The sequence below is a fragment of the Phytophthora infestans genome, genomic scaffold (genome assembly GCF_000142945.1).
Source record: "Phytophthora infestans T30-4 supercont1.20 genomic scaffold, whole genome shotgun sequence".
NCBI lineage: Eukaryota > Oomycota > Peronosporomycetes > Peronosporales > Peronosporaceae > Phytophthora > Phytophthora infestans.
The window spans coordinates 456,884-475,469 of NW_003303739.1; the positions used below are offsets into that span (position 1 = coordinate 456,884).

The window sequence follows — 18,586 nt, forward strand, 5'->3', positions numbered from 1 at the left end:
TTCCTTAGTTTCTGGATGGATGCTGCGGAATATGCAGCCTATATCCTAGACAGGAGCCCGACGAAGGTTAACCCGGGATCGAAGTCGCCACTGCAGATGCTCACGAAGAACACACCGGATTTGAGTGACATCGTGGTTTTCGGGTCGCCCTGTACGGTGCACGTGGACGCAAAGAACAAGTCCCTGGGTGAAAGGGGCAAGGCGGGCATGATCGTGGGAAAGAACGACGAGATTAAAGGCTACCGGGTGTATCTCCCGAAGGATAAGGTAGTCGTAGTGACGCAGCATGTGAGCAACGTCGAGACGTTGTCAGACGTGCAGAACGAGCAATTGAAGCGCGTGCACCTGGAGGACTCCGAGGAGTCGGAGGGCACGGGCGCTTTGGAGACAGACACTTCGAGGACAAAGACGAAGGAAAAGGCGAAGCGTCGCGGAAAGAAATCTCGCTGGACGCGGGATAGGCATCAGACGCGCTCGACTACGCGGAAGCCCGCTGAGGCGGTGGCGAGTGGAGGCGCTGATGAAAATCGGGTGGAACAGACCGCGGACGTGGTGAAAAGCGTGCGGGAGCCCGACCCGAAGAACTACCGGCAGGCAAAGAGGAGCAAGCTCTGGAGGAAATGGCTGGTTGCCATCGCGGAGGAGCTCAAAGCGCTGGAGGAGAACGGCGTGTGGGTCGTGGTGGTGCCACCGATCGGCAGCCACGTACTGCACACTAAGTGGGTATTCAAGACCAAGACTGATGCAGACGGAGCCATAGAAAGGTTCAAGGCCAGGCTCGTTGCGTGCGGCAACGAGCAGATCTTTGGCGTGGACTTCGGGCTCACGTTCGCGGCGGTCATGGAACTGAGCACGGTGAAGGTCATCCTGGTTTTTGCTCGTCGCTGGGGCGTGCCGGCGAGGCACGGGGACATCCCCAACGCGTACGTAAAGGCCGACAAGGAGCAGCATCTCGAGATCTACCTGGAGATCCCACAGGGAATGGTGATCGGAGATGAGGTGATGCGCAGGCTCGGAGTGAACGTCAAAGGTAAGCTGGCGCTGCGCTTGAGGGAAGTCGTTGTACGGGCCTACGCCAAGCAGGCAGGCTGTGGAGTCAACTCCTGCACGGCGAAGCTGGAGGAGGCGGGGTTCACACGGTGCGTGACGGACATGTGCCTATACTACAAGCGAGAGGACGGCGAGATGACGCTCGTGGGCGTGTACGTGGATGATCTCCTGGTCACCGCGTCCAAGCCGAGTCTGGTGGACGATTTCTTCTGCTCCATGAGCGTGTTGTCCGTGAAAGACTTGGGCGAGGTGAGGAAATTCTTGGGGATGCGCGTGGAGCTGGACAGCAGCGAGGGGTACTCGCTGGACCAGCAGGCGACGATCGAGGAGCTGCTGGAGCAGCATGGGCTGGCAAACGCGAACAGTGTGCGGGTTCCTGTTGGTGATGAGCACAACGAGGCGGAGGTAGACGAGCCGCAGTTGTTGACCAAGGTGGGTGCGCCGGGTGAGCCAACGATCCGCCGTTTCCAGTCGCTCGTGGGAAGTTTGCTTTGGATAGCACGGTGTACGAGACCCGACATTAGTTTCGCTGTGCATAAGGCCACGAGGAGGACACACCAGCCGACCACGAGTGACTGGAAGCTGGCCAAGAGGGTCGCAAGGTACTTGAAGGGGACGAAGAGCGTCAAGCTGATCATGCAGGCGCCGACGAGGAAGGACGACGTGATGGCTTTGGAGAGCTGGAGCGACGCAGACTTCGCCGCCGACAAGAGCGACAGGAAGTCGGTGACTGGAGGAGTCGTGACGATGGATGGGGCTGTGGTGCAGTGGATCTGCAAGAAGCAGACCGGCGTGTCGCTCTCCACGATGGAGGCCGAGTTCACGTCAGCGTCGCAGGTGGGGCGCGAGCTGCTGGGACTTCGGGAGCTGGTGCGTGAGCTGGGTTTCCGGGTAGTGGAGCCAGTGCCCATGAGAATGGACAACCAGGCGGCGATTAAGCAGCTAGAATCCGAGGAGAGCATGGCGAGTGCGAAGCACGTGGACATACGCGTGAAGTTCATCTGTGATTTTGCCAGGAAAGGGATAGTGAAGCCCGAGTACGTGGAGTCACGCCTGATGATGGCGGATCTTCTCACGAAGGCGTTACCGGCGCCGAGGATCGCGGAACTGCGGGAGATCTTCAAGCTGAAGTGACGAGTTCTGCCGAGAGTGCGACGACCGAGGAGGAGTGTTGGATTTGGACCGTGCGGCTGGAGCAGCTGCGGTTCAAGGCGGTAGAAAAGACCGGTTCGGCCGCCGACTATACGGACACACAGGAGTGGTGGCACGGGTGGCTGCCACAGGAAGATGGTTAACAGAGCAAATATCACTTCTACACTCTCACAGTATAACCTCTGTCTAACACACGCGTCGTCAAGAGACCTCTCGACTTTGGGGGCAGTATCGGAGATCCTGGTTGAGGCCCTATTGAGCTCCTTCTCTTGCTCCTGGACACGAATCTTGAGTTGGTATGCCAGCGCCGGTATATAATGACGCAAGCTCCGACACCGATGATGACAGTGGCAACAGTTATCGAGACGAAAAGCGGCGGACCAAACAGAGTGTCGTTGTCGCTGACGCTGGTCACCTCTGTACATCGAGGTCCAGTCCATGAGTCGGAGGCACATTCGCAATGACCGTTCGAGTTGCATGTGCCAGTGATGACCGACGAGATGCCCACCGTCAGTCATCATCGGAGTTGCAGAACGCCATACCCGATACAGCAGCGAGCGGATATTCTGTGTCAGTGTAGTCGTCAATATTGTCCGCGATCCATTGATTGGTCGGGTGGGTAGAAGGATCGCAACCAATCGCCATGTCTGTGCTGCTCGATGTGTCCTGGTACAGACGGATGTAGTCGATCTTCAGATACATTGGGAACGAGTCACAGATCGCGATGTCCATTGAGCTCGAGCCGTCATCGCGACAACTTCCTGAGCCAGGTTTGGTGGCGAGGATCCCCAGGAGCTGGAGAGCGCGACGTTAAAAATGATGTACATGGCCTCCTCGATCATGATCTTCTTAGGGTTCATCTGTGCTGTGTCCTGTGGTGGATTAGTGATCGACTCGGCAGGGATCTCGAAGATCACCTGGTTCTCTACCTCCCATCGAACGTATCCAGAGTCTCCCATGACCCATTCGACAGTATAGTCAAGATACGCAGCCATGTGAATTTCCCAATCTGTAGAAATGGCATCCATTTGGCAGGCGAATTCCGAGCTGGAACTAGTAGAGCCGCTGGAAGCGGTACACTCGGAGTTGGTGTTACCGGGGCTACACAGGTACGCACCCATGTAAGCGTTCTGTTTAGGAAAGCAAGTGCCATTCGCGTTGATGCCCCAGTGCACCGTGCCGTTGTCCTTGAACCCCATGTCACCGTTCACATCGAACGAGGCAGGACATAGTTCCATTCTACAGGCATTATCTGTGACACCCTTCGCAAGTGAAGCATTGATGGTAGCGAATGTCTGGATGTCATCCTCTTCAACGTCGCAGATGTTGTTAGCTCCATACCGAAGACCTTGATACCAGGACTTGTGGCCACGCAGGTTCCAGTAATACGCAGTCGGAACATCCTGGTTATTGGCGCCTTTGGTAGTGCAGTCGTAGCTGTAGAAGCAGTAGGAGGAGGCTGTGGTGTTATCTTCCAGCATTCGGAAATCTTCCGGCATACCCGGACCGACCTGCATTGACGACGAAATAGCTGTACCTCCACCTTCCAGAATGTCAATTTCTGGAGCTCCGCGACCTTGATTCGCGTTCAGACCGTGGTCAGGAGTGTCATTGCACGCGCTGATACGCTGGTTCTGGGAGTCGAAGATGGTGTCGTTGCACTCGCTGTACGTGTACGGCCACATTCGACTCGTCGATGCACTGAACAAGGCTCGACCCATGTTGCCCATGAGCCAGATACCGGGCCACGTTGGATAGTAGTCGATATTTGCAGCGCGAACTGTTGTCGATCCTGTGGTCACGTCTGGGTTACCGGACGCGTTCGTGACTGCACCGGGTAGTTGTACTCGAACCTCGATCATACCGCCTTGGAAGCAGAATTTGTTCCAGCTCTGCACCATTCCCGACCGGTAGTAGAAGTACACAGTCTCGTATCCTGGTGGTGACCTATAGCTGTTCCACACTGTTTCCTCGATAGTTTCATCGGTTGTATTGATAAAGAAGTAACAGTGACCGTCGTCGTCACACTCGGTGCCTGTCATATTCGTCGAGTAAACTTCCAGAGCTGAATTTACGCCATCAGCGATCTCCATGGCAGTCCACAAGTGATAGTCACCAGCTTCGAAAGTGCGGCCTTTCGTGTTAAACTCGTCGCTCATTGAGTGTCCAGATATCCCCTCGTGACGAGGTGTAGCTCTGCGCGCTAGCAGGTGTATCAACGTCCACCCAGGGTAGCAGACCCGACTTGGTCGTGTGTGATGCTGTTGCACATGCAGTGGGGGTCAAGCCAAGTGCTACAGACACTAGAAGAGCACATCCAGTGAGCTCCTGAGTGACCATTGTACCTAGTCGTATGGTGATACAATGTATCAAGTTCTTGCCAAAGGAGGACCTGGAATCGGCAAAATTGGTTATGGGTATCGAAAAGTCCTAACTTCTGTAGAACACATCGCCTGTTGGACAGCTAAAACACTCACCGTGCTTCCCTCCACGCACGCGGCGACAGTCCACCCGACTTTGTAGCAGCTGGGCGTTTGAGCTCGAAAGGCCGAGTCATGAGTGTGAATGATGGCACATAAGAAGTGCTCCAGTGAGACACTGGGAATTGACTACGCTCTTTGCATTCCAAGCAGAGCACATTTCTGGACTTTCGTATGGGGAATAATCATGATCTGAAAATCGTTTACTCGTTGATGCTCCTGCGAATGACACTTCAGATCATCTCGTCTTAGTGACCTTTTTGAGACCGCATTGCGCTCCGAGACCCTCTAAGTTAAACTCGTCGCTGTATCAGCGTCCCGGTATCACCGCTCAGTCCTTTTACAAGCTTTCTGCAAAAATGACCTATACCATGTACTGTATGTAAGAAAGCAACGTGGCAGAGCTCTGTTAACACGTTGTACTGTATGTAAGAAAGCAACGTGGCAGAGCTCTGCTAACTCAGTTCATGGACGAAACCCTATCTCATGATCCTGAGATCAGTGCATGCTTTAATTTTCAGCTTTAGCGCTTGTAACGCATTGCCTCCGTCGAAACGTCTACCTTGCGCGACGAGGTTTGCTATAGAAAACCCATGGCGAATTGATTAACCGATGGACTTATTATCTTCACTTGATATACCAGCTATTAAAAATACGAAGCTACACAAAATTGGTGCTGTAGTTTTCTTTCGGTGCTTTCACCATAGACTCACCCAGAGATGCAGAAGACTGCGGTCCTTTCTTCGCCATGATCTCCTTCAGGAGGAGTTCGTCGCTCTTGCGAGCGGCCAGGTAGGACAGGTACACGGAAACCAGCGTGGTGAGGACTGTGACGCCCATGAACACGATGGACACGTACATTGGAGGGCCGTACGAATTCGAGGAGAACAGGGCGTCACTACTGCTGTCACTACTTGCTGACGATGCAACGGTGCAGCGGGAACCGGTCCAACTGGAGACCGAGCACTTGCATCGACCGCTCACACAAGTGCCGATGGTGATGGAAGAAGAAGAATTGGTATCAATGGTACAGTCGTCGTTGGAGTCGCAGAACGCTTTACCCGATACAGCTGCCCATGGATTGTCGTCGTCTACGTACGAGTCGATGTTGTCTTCAATCCACTGTCGGGTGGGGTGCGTGGAAGGGTCGCAGCCGACGGCCATGCTGGAGTCGCTGGACTTGTCCTGATAAACGCGGACGTAGTCGACCTTCAAGTACATCGGGAAGGCGTCACAAATGGCATTCGTGGTGGCATCACTACCGTTACCGTAACAGCCACCGTCGCCAGCGTTGGGAGGCTTTGAGCCCCATGTACTCGACAGCGCAACGTTGAAGATAACATACATGGGTTCTTCCAGCATGATCTTCTTTGGGTTCATCTGGGCCGCGTCCTGTGGAGGGTTGGTCAACACGTCGGCGGTGATCTCGAAGAGCGGCTCTCCTGCAAGCATCCATCGGATATAGCCTTCATCTCCCATGACCCATTCGAGCTGGTACGTGAGCCAGTCGGTGTAAGCTGAGACCTGAATCTCCCAGTTTGACGATATAGCGTCCATCTGATACGCGAACTCCGAGGACGCATCTGTCGATCCGCTTGAAGCGGTACAGCTGGTGTCGTTGTTACCGGCACTGCACAGGAACGCACCGCTGTACGAGTTCATCTTGGGGAAACAGGTGCCGTTCGTGTTGATCCCCCAGTGGTCCGTGCCATTGTCGAGGTTGCTGATGTCGGCATTGACGTCGTACGACGCAGGACACAACTTCATGGTGCACGCGTTATCCGTAACTCCTTTATCCATCGACGCAGCAACCGTCTTGTACGACTGTACGAGTGTCGAATCCTCGTCGCAGAAGTTGTTAGCGCCGTACCGAAGCCCCTGATACCACGATTTATGGCCACGGAGATTCTCATAGTACGCCGTCGGGACGTCAATGTTGTTGGCGCCTTCAGTGGTGCAGTCGTAGGTGTAGAAGCAGTAGGACGACTCGGCGTCCGCGATGAGTCGGAAATTCTCCGGCATTCCCGGTCCAACCTGAACGGACGATGAAATGGCAGTACCGCCACCTTCCAGAATATCGATCTCCGGGGCCCCGCGACCTTGATTCGCGTTCAACCCATGCCCTGGATCATCGTCACACGCGAAGATGCGCTGGTTATCAGAGTCGAAAATGATCGCGTTGCATTCATTGTACGAGAAGGGCCACATACGCGCCGTCGACGCGCTGAAGATGGCTCGACCAAGGTTGCCCATCATCCAGATACCGGGCCACGTTGGGTAGTAGTCGATGTTGGACGCGCGTACACTACCCGACCCGGTTTTGACGTCGGGATTGCCGGACGCGTTGGTGACGGCGCCCGGTAACTGGGCGCGCACCTCGATCATCCCTCCTTGGAAGCAGAACTTGTTCCAGCTCTGCACCATTGCGGCCTTGTAGTAGAATGTGACATCTTCGTAACTGCTGGAGACAGGTAGTCGTTCCAGAGGGTGAGTCAGGGCTGTGAAAATTAAAATGTTAGATAATCTTGGCCTGAAAACATCAAGAATGAATTATTGAGTTGCCAGAATTGCCAGAATTGCGGCGGATTGTAGCTCGAACTTCTTCTACAGTGTACACACTCCACAGTGAACGGTTGCAGTGCAGGAAGACTAGCGTCTCCAGAGTGACGCGATCCATACTCTTCCTCACGTCACTAAATATAAGCTTTGCACGTGAAAAAGTCTCTCGCACTCATTCGATGTAGGCGGTACGTACCCGACGTCGACATACGCACTCCGCTTCGTTGTCTTGAGCCTCTTGAGCGCTTGAGCTGCAAATGACGGACCTTCAGGGCTCTCTTCAGCTTGATCTTCATCAGGGCTGCTGGTGACACGAAACGCCGCACAGGCAGCTCGCTCAGGCGGCGTGAGAGATTGACCTCGCTGGATCTTGACCAGACCGGATTCGAGTGCAGGATAATTGACGATTGCGGCGGTTGGGGACAGTCGGGGTTTCATTTTCGGGTATTTGGAAATAGCGTGGTCGAAAAGGCGCCGAGCGGCGGATAGCGTCAAACTTGTACCTTGAAGAGTCTTAGTAACCGACTCAAAGTTGGTCAAATCAGCAAGTAGTGAAGTGACGCGAATGTTTTCCGAGCGTCTTAACAAAAGCGGCTCCGATTCCGAAGCAGCACGGGTTTCGTCATCTAGTGAGCGCAACACCGGTTCCAGTTTCGTGTAGCGTCGCAGCATCTCGTACGTACTTGACCAGCGTGTATCATTGCGCATAACAGGCGAAAGACTCGTGTGGGAGCGCAGCAGCGCTCTTCCCTTGATCGTACTCAGCTTCTTCATCAGGTTGTGGACTTTATCAATTAGTCCTTCGTCTTGCTTCATGAAGTCCTTCACTGCCAGTGCAAAACGATGGCTAGCGCACCCGATTAGCGGGATAGCTCCAACCCGACGGCCAATACACTGATTTACACTGCAATTGTCACCAACCATGAAAGCTACCGACTCCCATGGCTGCTTGTAGCGGCTCAAGGTGTCCGCGATCAAGTCAAACAGACTTTGAGCGCTTAAATCACCCTCATCCTCCATTGGGCTAAACGCCAGCAAAATAAACCGGCGTGAGTGGCACTCCAGGTCATCTTGGTAGTCACTCTTTCGGGGGACTTCAATACTGTCCTTATCATCGAAAACAGCGTAGATCGCAATAAAGTGTCGTCCACCACTTGTCCATCCGTCCAGGACGATACCAAACCGCGTAGGCAAAATCTTAACGATGGACGGCACAACGGCGAGCACCATTCCATCCAGATACAGCTTTAGCGTTCTGGCGCAAGTGCGAGGAAGCTTGGCGTTTTGACGAACCATTTCCCGCTCACAAAACGTTAGGGGTAGACAATCCATCACTGTCCACTCAATCCAACGAAACAAATCGGTGGTGGCTTGATCAACAAGACGCAGCGACAAAAGGTTCTGTGTCCGAAGTGCAGCTTCGGCGTCGGTTGCGTAGGTAGGGTGGTAGCGCTTGAGATGTTTAATCACATTAGTGGAGCCGTTAACGGACTTGATCGTCTTGGAGCAGCTGTTACAGCTGTACAACCCAGGCGTCTCCTGGGTCGTGAGAGTGCGGACAAGAATGCGAGTTTCGAGGGGCATGGTAAATTGCAGAATGACTAATGTGCTAGTATGCGTGGATGAATGGATTCAGCGTCTTGTTAGCTTCCTTCTCGGCTTTAAAACTACTGGTTGTCAAGGCTTGAGGTGAGCAGCACAGTAAAAAACAATACTTTTACTGTGTCTGCTACTGTAAAAATTGGGGAAACTTTTAAACTTAAATTTTGTACTACAAATTAATAATTAAATTAAAAAATCTCAATTAATTGTTTCAATAATTACATTATGAGCACCCCTGGGGTTAGTACGGTCTCACCCGTGTCGGCCTCGATGTAGAAGTAGCAGTCGTCGCCGTCGCACTGGGTGCCGGTCATATTATGCATATAAATTTCCAGCGCCGAGTTGACACCGTCAGCTTTGTCGATGGACGTCCAGAGGTGGTCGTCGCCAGGTTCGAAGCTGCGGCCTGCCGTGTTGAACTCGTCGCTCATGACCAAGTCCCACGTTGCGCCACGTGACGTCGTGTACGTCTGTCGGGCGCTGGGCGTCGCCGGATCCACCCAAGGCAAAATACCCGATTTGGTGGTGTATTCTTTTGTCGCCTGCACAGCGTCGAAGGTCGTCAATACTGCAGCTATTACAGCCGCGTGCACTCGTATCCGTCGCGCCATTTCGGTCTGCCACTGCCAGCTACGCGATGGAATTGGAAGTGGCTGGCCCTTTGTCCGAAAGTAAACAAAGCTGGCGTCACAAAACATGTAGCGCACGTATGAACGCTGTCCGTAGATCGCATTGCGCGGCGAGGCGACTGGATCTGCTCGGAACGCGAAGCAACGGACTCGTTCAATCCGAATCCCATCTGGTGAGGTGTAGACGGGCATTGATGGACTGACTCTGTTCATTTCGATAGGCGAAGATCGCGATGGATCTGAGCCGAGGCCATTTATCCGAGTCGGCGATCGAGACATGATGTCTGACATCGTCTCAGCAAAAGTCTATTGTGTTGCCATCGATATTGCCGGCTGTGAATTGATTTCGCAGCTTTCTGTTTCGTAAAAAAAGACCCTTATAATAAACCTACTCGCTATGTTCTAAGAGCATCTCTACGCTTAAAGACTGCATCTGTACCTTCCCCACTGCTCTACTCTATGTTAGAGTCTCTACACCATTTCCCGGCCAAGTTACCAGTTTTACCAACCATCGTGCAAATGGCCCGTTCTTGTGAGATCTAATTTAAGGCTGTGTGGAGACACACCATTTTTAATTTTAGGCTACGGCATTTGGCGATTTGCAAGAAAAAGCCACTTTTCCCACGACTTGCATTTCTGCCCATCACACTTTTCAAGCAGTTTGCAAACCTGGTCAAATACATAGAGCCTACGTTACCGCATCAAAGGGCACGGCTCATGCTGCTTCAAGAAATGAAGCCCTCCAAAACATTTTTTATTCTAGGACAACTTAAATGATGTTAATAAGGTACTGTGAATGCCGGAGTCGGTGTTTGGCTTTGTGTGTGGTTTGTTTCTTCTCTGAATAACGGGGTAGCAGTGAAGCCTCAGAGCATGCGTAACGAACACTCTATGTAGTTGACCGGGTTTGCAACCTGCTTGAAAAGCGTGATGGGCAGAAATGCAAGTCGTGGGAAAGTGGCTTTTTCTTCGCACAATCGCCAAAGTGCCGTAGCCTAAAATTAAAAATGGTGTGTCTCCACACAGCCTTAAATTAGATCTCACAAGAACGGGCCATTTGCACGATGGTTGGTAAAACTGGTAACTTGGCCGGGAAATGGTGTAGTAATATCTGTATTTCATCCCTCTTCAAATCGAGACCTTTCTGAAGAGCCATCTCCACTTTGGCAAGTATCAGACACACAATAGATAATAGCTTTTGTCCTTTTCACTTAGCCTGACGCTCGATTTATAATAAAAATAGGTCGTTTTATTAGATCGAGGTCTATAAAAGTACAAATCGATCAAGCCAGACTGGCTGATAAATCGAGCTACGGCATCCTGTTGAAGTAAGCATCTCCGATATGATGATGACTATCTAGTGGAATATAATTGTGCTATTCTCTGGATATTCATATCCAGAGTTTTAGGGGCGATCGAAAACCGTCGACGATCCTCTATAAAATATTAGGGTGCTACATTTGTAATTATTAAAAGTATAGTGGCTTGCAAGTGATAGGCTAAAAGGACGGAATACCTAATAAACTACGGTAACGCATAAAAAGCACTGGTGAATGTCGTTCCAAGCCGCCTGGGTCAACATTCACGCTATCTGGTTTTAGGTGGATGTTGCTCCAATATACGATACCACCGATGGTGGATGGTACAGTACATGAAGGCTACATGATTTAAAGAAGGGAATAGATGAATACTAATAGGATTCCTATCGAGGCCGTCTCGCGTCGAGACAGCAAGGTCGGACGACAACGCACGTTCGACCGCGACTTCTTCATTTTGGCTAAACTGTATCCTCATACACATCAACCTTACGACGTAACGCGTAAGTAAGCCCCCCTCCCTCTCACACACACACTCACACACACGCACGCACACACACACACACACACACACATCACACACATCAGAGGAAGAAAACGAATTACCACGTCGGGTATTTCAAAGGGAGGACTGACAGTAGAGAAAATGATTCTTGCTCCGCTTCGTCATCCGACTCGCAGGATTCCTCAGCGCTCATCTTTCTATGTCGCCGCCACTCTAGTGAAAACGTTATCGCAGCTGTATCTCATGGCCCCCCTTACGAAAGAGTTTTTGGAGTATTGTACTCCAAGTCGTGATTAGCTGGCAGAAACCCAAAGACTTCATGCAATTGAGAATCGAACAGATTAAGAAACCATAATGCTGTGGAAAAATTGTTACAGGTCTTCTTTAAAATACAGTACTTTCTTAAGTTAGGGTACCAACTTGTTTTCAAGTTTTCGAAATTCGAGGAAAGACACTCAAATGAATGACTATCATTCTCGCTCGGTTTGTTGATGTCTTCTTCTAGACTGGAAGTCTTAATTAAATCGAAATTCTTTTCCTTTTTCTTCTAAAAAGTCCTTCATTCCGCACTAGTTATTTCTTTTTAAAAATACCGTAATATCCAGAGCTCCACCGGGCTTAGCACGGCATTAGTTTCATATAGAGAAATCGTATATAACTGGACTGGTTAATGGAGAGTAACTCCCCCACCAGAACACCACATCACTTCTTCTTTTACCAAGTCCGACACAAGTGTCTTCTTCTTTTACCAAGTCCAACACAACTGTCCTCTCCTTTAACCAAGTCCGACACAAGCGTCTTCTCCTTCTACACTCAAGACTTCCTCTCCACTATGGCCGCCTAGACCACTCTACTTTTGTCCTCACTCCATTCTGTGCTGCCCTAACAACTCTGCGCAAATCATCCCTCCAACACATCCAAATCGATCAGCCACCAAATCCACATCGATCTCCTGTAAATCGACCCTTTTTACGGTTTTGAAATGGTAGCTCGATCACAGATAAAACAAATCAATCATTTTTATGCGTGGTTTTATGAACCGACTATGCTCGATCTAGGCTATAAAACGGATGGACATTCCATCTGCAAAGCACAATAAAACATCAAACAATAATAATGGAGCTATAGCAGGTATAGGTACATTCTTACAAAATTGCCTAATTGAACTCGTTGGCTGCAAGACAGCCACGCATCCTGGAACCCTGGGCCCCAAGGGTACCGGGGTACGTTTATGCATTTCATTAGGACTAACTATGCGAGACAGTTAACCAGATATATTTACCCTTTAGGCGGCTTGGCCGCAATACACGATTACAAAACACTTCGGATTTTGAAACAGAAAATTGTTGGTGTTGATAGCAATTTTAAGCCCTGGTTATTGGGATGTTTAAGTAACCTTCGGATAAAGGGCTTAGTATTACAGACACTTTGAGTCGGACGTTTTTCTAAGGCTACAATAGCCCCGCCACACTAAGTAGCACTTGTAGTCAACCCCGCTCCTAAGTCGGCTGACTGTATCCTCTGGGAGGATGGAACACCCGGTGTTCGCGTATTTCCCCCGCGCCGCAGGACACGCTTAGCAAGCTGTTGCTTGGCCTGGAGGGCGTGGCTCATCTTAAGTCGCAAGGTCCAGAAGCGGTGGCCGCAAGGTTGAGTTGCTCTCTCGTTATGAGAGCGCGCTCTTAAAGCATGTTAAAGCGAAAATGAGCGCCGTAACGGCGGCGACATTGGCCACGCGTGACGGTCTGCAAGACTAAACGGCTCTTACTAAGCGTGAATACCTTCGAAGAAAAGGATGGAGATAATCTCCCTCTCTGGGCCCGTGAGGTCGAGATGGTTATGGCGGCCCTGAGCAACAGTGCGTGACATTTTTCATCTCCCAGCTTGGAGGTCGCGCACGCGAGTGGGCACTAACACGCGGTTCGTCGATTGAAGCTTCATTCCCCTTTTGGGATCAGCTGAAGCAACATCTGTCGCCCGTGTCGTACTGTGCCCGATCAAAGCCCCTTGCCTCCTGGTAGGGTAATAAGGCGTTGCTGGACTATTTCCAAGAGTTGAGAGCTCTGATCACCGGAGTGATGGTGTACCCTCCACCGGTGCTGGTCACAGTGACCGTCGTTATGGAGGGATCCGAGTGGGCACAGCCAGAACGGAAGCGTCTCGTGTGCACCCTTCTATAAAAAACTCTTTTGAAGAGGTGGTGAACGTGGCACCGAACGCCGAACACATCTTTAAGTCGGACCGACCGAGCGGGTACGCTGGTCCCGCGGGATCTTTGGGCGGTCCAGAGGCGATGGGCATCAGCTATGCTAAAGATGAAGAAGTGGATTCTCCGTCGCCGAGCAGCACACCGGTATCCGACTATGCTTTTTGTGCTGAAGCCGAGAACATACTGCCCCTTCTGCAATTAGTGCAAGGCTCCAGAGAGCCAGCTCGCCGGGACATCGCCGGGAAGCGGTAACTCCCACTAAGCCACCCCGCGTCTCTTGGAGAGGATCTGAGTTCTGTTGTGCCTCGAGGAGGTAGAGGGCAACTAGCCTTAGCCCCGAAGAGAGGGTCTCTCTTACGAAAAGAGTGTGTGCAAGCCAGGCTTGCTGATCGTTCAAGCGAATGTGAAGGACTTCGCAAAGTTGTGGTGAGTGTTGATTGACTTAGGAGCCCCGTGCAACTAATCTAGCCGCTCCACCTTGCAAGGGAGTCTGCTGTAAGCCGAGGCACTGGAGGTGCAAACGAGATATACTATCTCTGTCTGTCTCACGACGAGATCGCTTCTGCCTGTGTCGAAAATATTGGTGTGAAGCTGGGAGCTGTTTGGGTTTGGACCTGACTCAGAGTATTACCTCATCCTTGGCATGCCGTGGCTGAAGCACCATGAGCCATGGGTCGTGGTGGAACTTAGATTTTTCATGAACCCACTTGGACTAGGACGCAGAAGCGCTTTAGGCTCGGGCACGAGGTCGAAGCGGCCGTGGTGCTAGACATTGGAATGGCGGAATTGGTAAGCAACGAGGGTGTTTTTTGCTCTAAGAGCGGTTGCACTGCGACATGTTTTCGGCAGAGCGGCGCCAGTCTAGTCGATGACTCACTGCTACGTCCTGGTGTGGACGAGCGCAGAGTGGCGCGTTACTCACAGAGTGGTATGATTTTGGTCGATGACCTACCGCTGCGCGGCCCAAGGGCTAGGACATCGTGGTCACGGCCCAGTAGATGCAGGTGAAGTGATACCTAGCTCACTGAGTGAGTGCATAGGCCGGACATCTCTGAGACGAGAACACTGTATTCTCTTTGAAGAGTGATAGTGCAGCCAGTTGCACCCGGTGGTGGTGACGGAGTTGTCGCCGTATCACCCTCATTCGGCCGGGGTCGGTCGCAAAAGGTAACGCGGGGCATCTGCGACGTCTTCAACGTTGAACGAGGTGTTCAACGTGTCGAGCAATGAGGGTCCACGTGATTGCTGTGAGCAGCTGTACACACTTTGTAAGCGGAGTGACGCGGTAGGTCGAAGGCTACATCATCCTTGACGCTCTGCTCGTTGTTGAGGCTCTTCTAGAGCTAGACGAAATGCCTGTTGTCGAATTCGAAGCAACTTTGAAGGCGGGCGACTTAGCCGAGGTGGTCTTGCTAAGTTGAGCCCCTCGTCCGTGTGGACGACGCGGGCCTAGAGGAAACCAAGAAGGTCCTGAGCGCGACAAGTTGATCGGAGATCCTGAAAACTTCCTTCTACAACAGGCCAACATCGAGAGTGTATCGATGCAGCCTCGCGCGTAAGCGCTCACAAAATTCTATGCCAGAGTCCTTAAACGCTTCGCTCCCAAGCTATGCACATGTCATCCTGTGCTTACTCTCTACGTATGAAATCAGGCACTGACGCCGGCACTGTCGTGACAGGGGTTAGCTCGTAGTCCGCCTGTGAGAGGGTGCATTAGCCACTGCATTAAGCTATACCGGTGTGTACCTCACCTCACAGTTGTACTCAGCAAAGATGGAAAATCATCATGCCAATTTTCGAATGAAATGAGGCGACTGAGTCGCCGTGTGTAGCGAAGCATGGTCAGGAAATAGCACAAAAGGCTTAATGCCTTGTAGGTCTACCGTGAGCTTGACTAGAGCAGACTTCATTGCAAAAAGCCCTTTGCCATGAGCTGGATATTTTTTCTCTGCAGCTTTGAGCTGGTGAGACTCACACCCAATCACGCGTTTGCGCCCTTCTGCGTCTGCTTATAGAAAAGCATAACCGATTGCGAAATCGGAGGCGTCGCAGACGACGATAAAATGAGGATCCGGGTCCGGTAGCGCGAGTATTGGCACTTGAAAGAGATTCTCCTTCAGTGCCTGGAAAGCAACGTCGTGCTCGACTTTCCCCAGCACCAAGGTGCATCTTGCTTAAGGTAACCCGACAGTGGCTACATCATCTCCACGTAGTTAGTGCTGCTAGTGTAAGTAATTGACTAAACCTAGCCCCTTGCGTGAGTTCTTCTGATTATTGGCACTGGCAAGTCCACGATGACTTTGACGCTGGGAGAATCTGTCCGTAAACCATGTTTCCCCAATGAAGCACCCAAGAAAGGGATCTCGTCCGTGCTAAAGAAGCACTTATCCAAGTTGGCATTCAACTTATTAGTGCGCATGCACTGGAGCACCGCTCGTAGATGGCCAATGTGGTTCTCGACGTCTGACTTCTCGACGACTATGAACGAAGATTTCGTCAGGGTACGTCTGAGCGTACGCCCGATGGGACCTGAACAACTGCCTCACAAGACGATTGAACGTGGCTGGACAGTCCCTGGGGCATCACTGCCACTTCCACAGTATTCAACTCAGAGTATTCACCGCTGTCAGCGGAATGTCGCTCGATCTCATGAGCAATTGATGGCAATTCGAGACTAAGTCAAGTGCGCTGTACAACGTGTTGTTCTGCAGGTCTTCCTTACAAGGAATCGGCGTTTTCTCCGGAATGGTGGCGGCATTCAGCGTATTGAAAGGATGCACAATGCGCCACTTACGATTTTCAGACACAGAAAGTGAGTGTCGGCGATTTACTCTTTCACACCAGCCCCGCCTCGTGTTTCACACGAAAGAACTCGCCAATGACGTCGCAGGATCTTCGGCAAGGTCCACTGTTGTGACACGCACTACTTAGTCCTGGGAACAAAGTCAATTTCTTGACGCACGCATCGATCCCAAGGCAGACCCATGGGCAGGTCCTCGAGACCCCGTCTCCATACTCCTTCATTACGTCGTGTCCTACAGCACCGACCCTGAGGATACACTTCATGTGGTCGTTGTTCATGATAAGCATCCCAGCTATCGAGTCATCTACGATGTTCATGATACACCCGTCGGTGGACACTTTGGTCGTGAGAAGACCTATGGCTCGGTGAACTCGATATACCGGTGGCCCGTGCTGAACAAATGTATGTACGCACGTGTGAGCCGTGTCAACGGATGAAGTCCGCCTCGAGTGCAGCGGCGCCGTTGGCGCGTTTGACTGTTCCCAAGGCATGTCGGCAGTCCATCAGTAGGAGCATTGTTTTTGGTCTTCCGATGGACAAGGCGGGCAACACAGGTATTGTGATCTTTGTAGACCAGTTGAGGAAAATGGCTTAGCAGCAGTGCCGGACACCATTGATAGTGAAGGAACAGCGCTGCTGTTTGTAGACCAAGTCTTTCGTCAACATAATTTGCCTGAAGACATTGTCTAGGATCGAGACATGCAGATCACCGCGAAGCTCTGCGCATCCTGCTCGGCACTCGTTTGGCACGTCCACAGCGGATGGTCAAACCCGAACACGTGAATCGCGCTGTGCAAGATATCCTCCGAAGCGTATGAGCAAAAGCTTCGAAGCGATGAAGCTTGTGTCTTGCTCTAGTGTGTTTCGTTAGTCATCGTGGTGCTTTCCTAGTAGGTACACTTCGTTCTAGTCTGCGATTGATGAAATCGTCCTCAGACGTTGCAACGTGATGACTCAGGGCGTATTGGGGAGAAAGACCGAGTAGGCTTACAAAAATTACCGTTTTCCGGCTCGCAAGTAAGTCAATGACTTTGTCCATTGAATTGAAGCTTCATTTGTCAAGGTGCGCGACGCTATGTCTCAACGAGATGGAGCCATCGACTTGCTTGCGAACAGCAACAGACTTAATTTGAGCCAAGACCTGCAGAAGGAGCAAGCGGATGCTCGCGACAGGGGAAATGTGGAAAGGGTTTGAGGCTGGCGACCTTGTTGTATTAACCCATTCGTGGAGTAAAGGCGCATCACGCGCCCTTAAGTGTTTTTTTTTTTTACAAAAGAAGGGGCCGGATCAGGTCGTCAAAGGGCGTTTGGTGCGTCCTCTGGCAAAAGCTCAACTGATTATGCTCCGTCAATAAAAACATACGACAAGCTGTGTGATTCGTAATTATCCGGATACTTTCCTAAGATGTATTCCTCTATCATGATGTATCACCAATGCATATTTAATGATTTGCTACAAGAGATGGTACCAAACAAGTACAGTGATTCGCTAAAGGGCGCATGAAGGACTTTTTGAGAAATAAATATCTTGGGTGTATGGAATACTTAAGATAAGTGTATCAAGAAAGGGTTAAGCGCGAAAAACCTACCTACATATGCCATGTCTGAAGTCTTTAAGATTAAACTAAAACCTACGCTCTTCAGACCTTTCAAGGTCGTGGGCAAGAAGGGCCTGATGTACACGCTCAACCTTTCGAAGTAGATCCAGACGCATTCGGTCTTATATGTCGGTTTGTTTAAGCGATTTAAAAATAGGCGTTGACGCCGGACCGGCTAATGACTGAGCCAGGGCCACGGCGGGAGAAGCAATAGCGGGTTGCAGAACCACAGCTGGAAAACGCTATCTGGAGACACAGCAGCAGGTCGATCTGACCATGCAGCTGAGCAATCTCACGCTCAAAAGAAGAGAGTTAGTCAAACCAGTCCACACGGTAATTGGTATCTCAGAAGCCGGTGCATGGTGCCGCTCGTATCCGAAAGAAACTGGTTCAAGGAACCCACGCGTCTTTTCAGCGCAAAGAAGTTGCTACAACTTGTGGCGCGATAAACAGCGGGGGCTCGAGCTCTGCCTGCGCTGCTCGACGAGCATAGGGAGCTCCACTACCACGTGGATCCCCTTCTGGCGCGTCGTCGACGCCGAAGTCATACTTAGTATCTTGCGAGCTGGCGGGGGGATCCTCATTCACAAAACCCATGTGATTTTGAGGTCCGCCTGCGACAGGATTCCCCATACGTCGGGGACACTAATAATTGAGCTCACTCGATGCCGACGCGCCACCTC

The 18,586-nt window shown here is 51.4% G+C and overlaps 3 protein-coding genes across 3 annotated transcripts; all 3 read right to left on the minus strand.

The window, feature by feature from the left end:
- Positions 1 to 1,163: 1,163 nt before the first annotated feature.
- On the minus strand, positions 1,164 to 2,012 carry PITG_22921 (uncharacterized protein; the record flags this gene model as incomplete). The annotated part of the gene is made up of 1 exon (XM_002901462.1): positions 1,164 to 2,012. The coding sequence occupies one exon, from the start codon at positions 2,010 to 2,012 to the stop codon at positions 1,164 to 1,166; it is 849 nt and encodes a 282-aa protein (XP_002901508.1).
- A 935-nt stretch (positions 2,013 to 2,947) lies between these two features.
- Positions 2,948 to 4,361, minus strand: PITG_10656 (uncharacterized protein; the record flags this gene model as incomplete). Its single annotated transcript, XM_002901463.1, has 2 exons — positions 2,948 to 2,959; positions 3,012 to 4,361. The coding sequence occupies 2 exons, from the start codon at positions 4,359 to 4,361 to the stop codon at positions 2,948 to 2,950; spliced, it is 1,362 nt and encodes a 453-aa protein (XP_002901509.1).
- A 981-nt stretch (positions 4,362 to 5,342) lies between these two features.
- Positions 5,343 to 7,106, minus strand: PITG_10657 (uncharacterized protein; the record flags this gene model as incomplete). The annotated part of the gene is made up of 1 exon (XM_002901464.1): positions 5,343 to 7,106. One exon carries the CDS (start codon positions 7,104 to 7,106, stop codon positions 5,343 to 5,345), a length of 1,764 nt encoding a protein of 587 aa, XP_002901510.1.
- Positions 7,107 to 18,586: the final 11,480 nt, after the last annotated feature.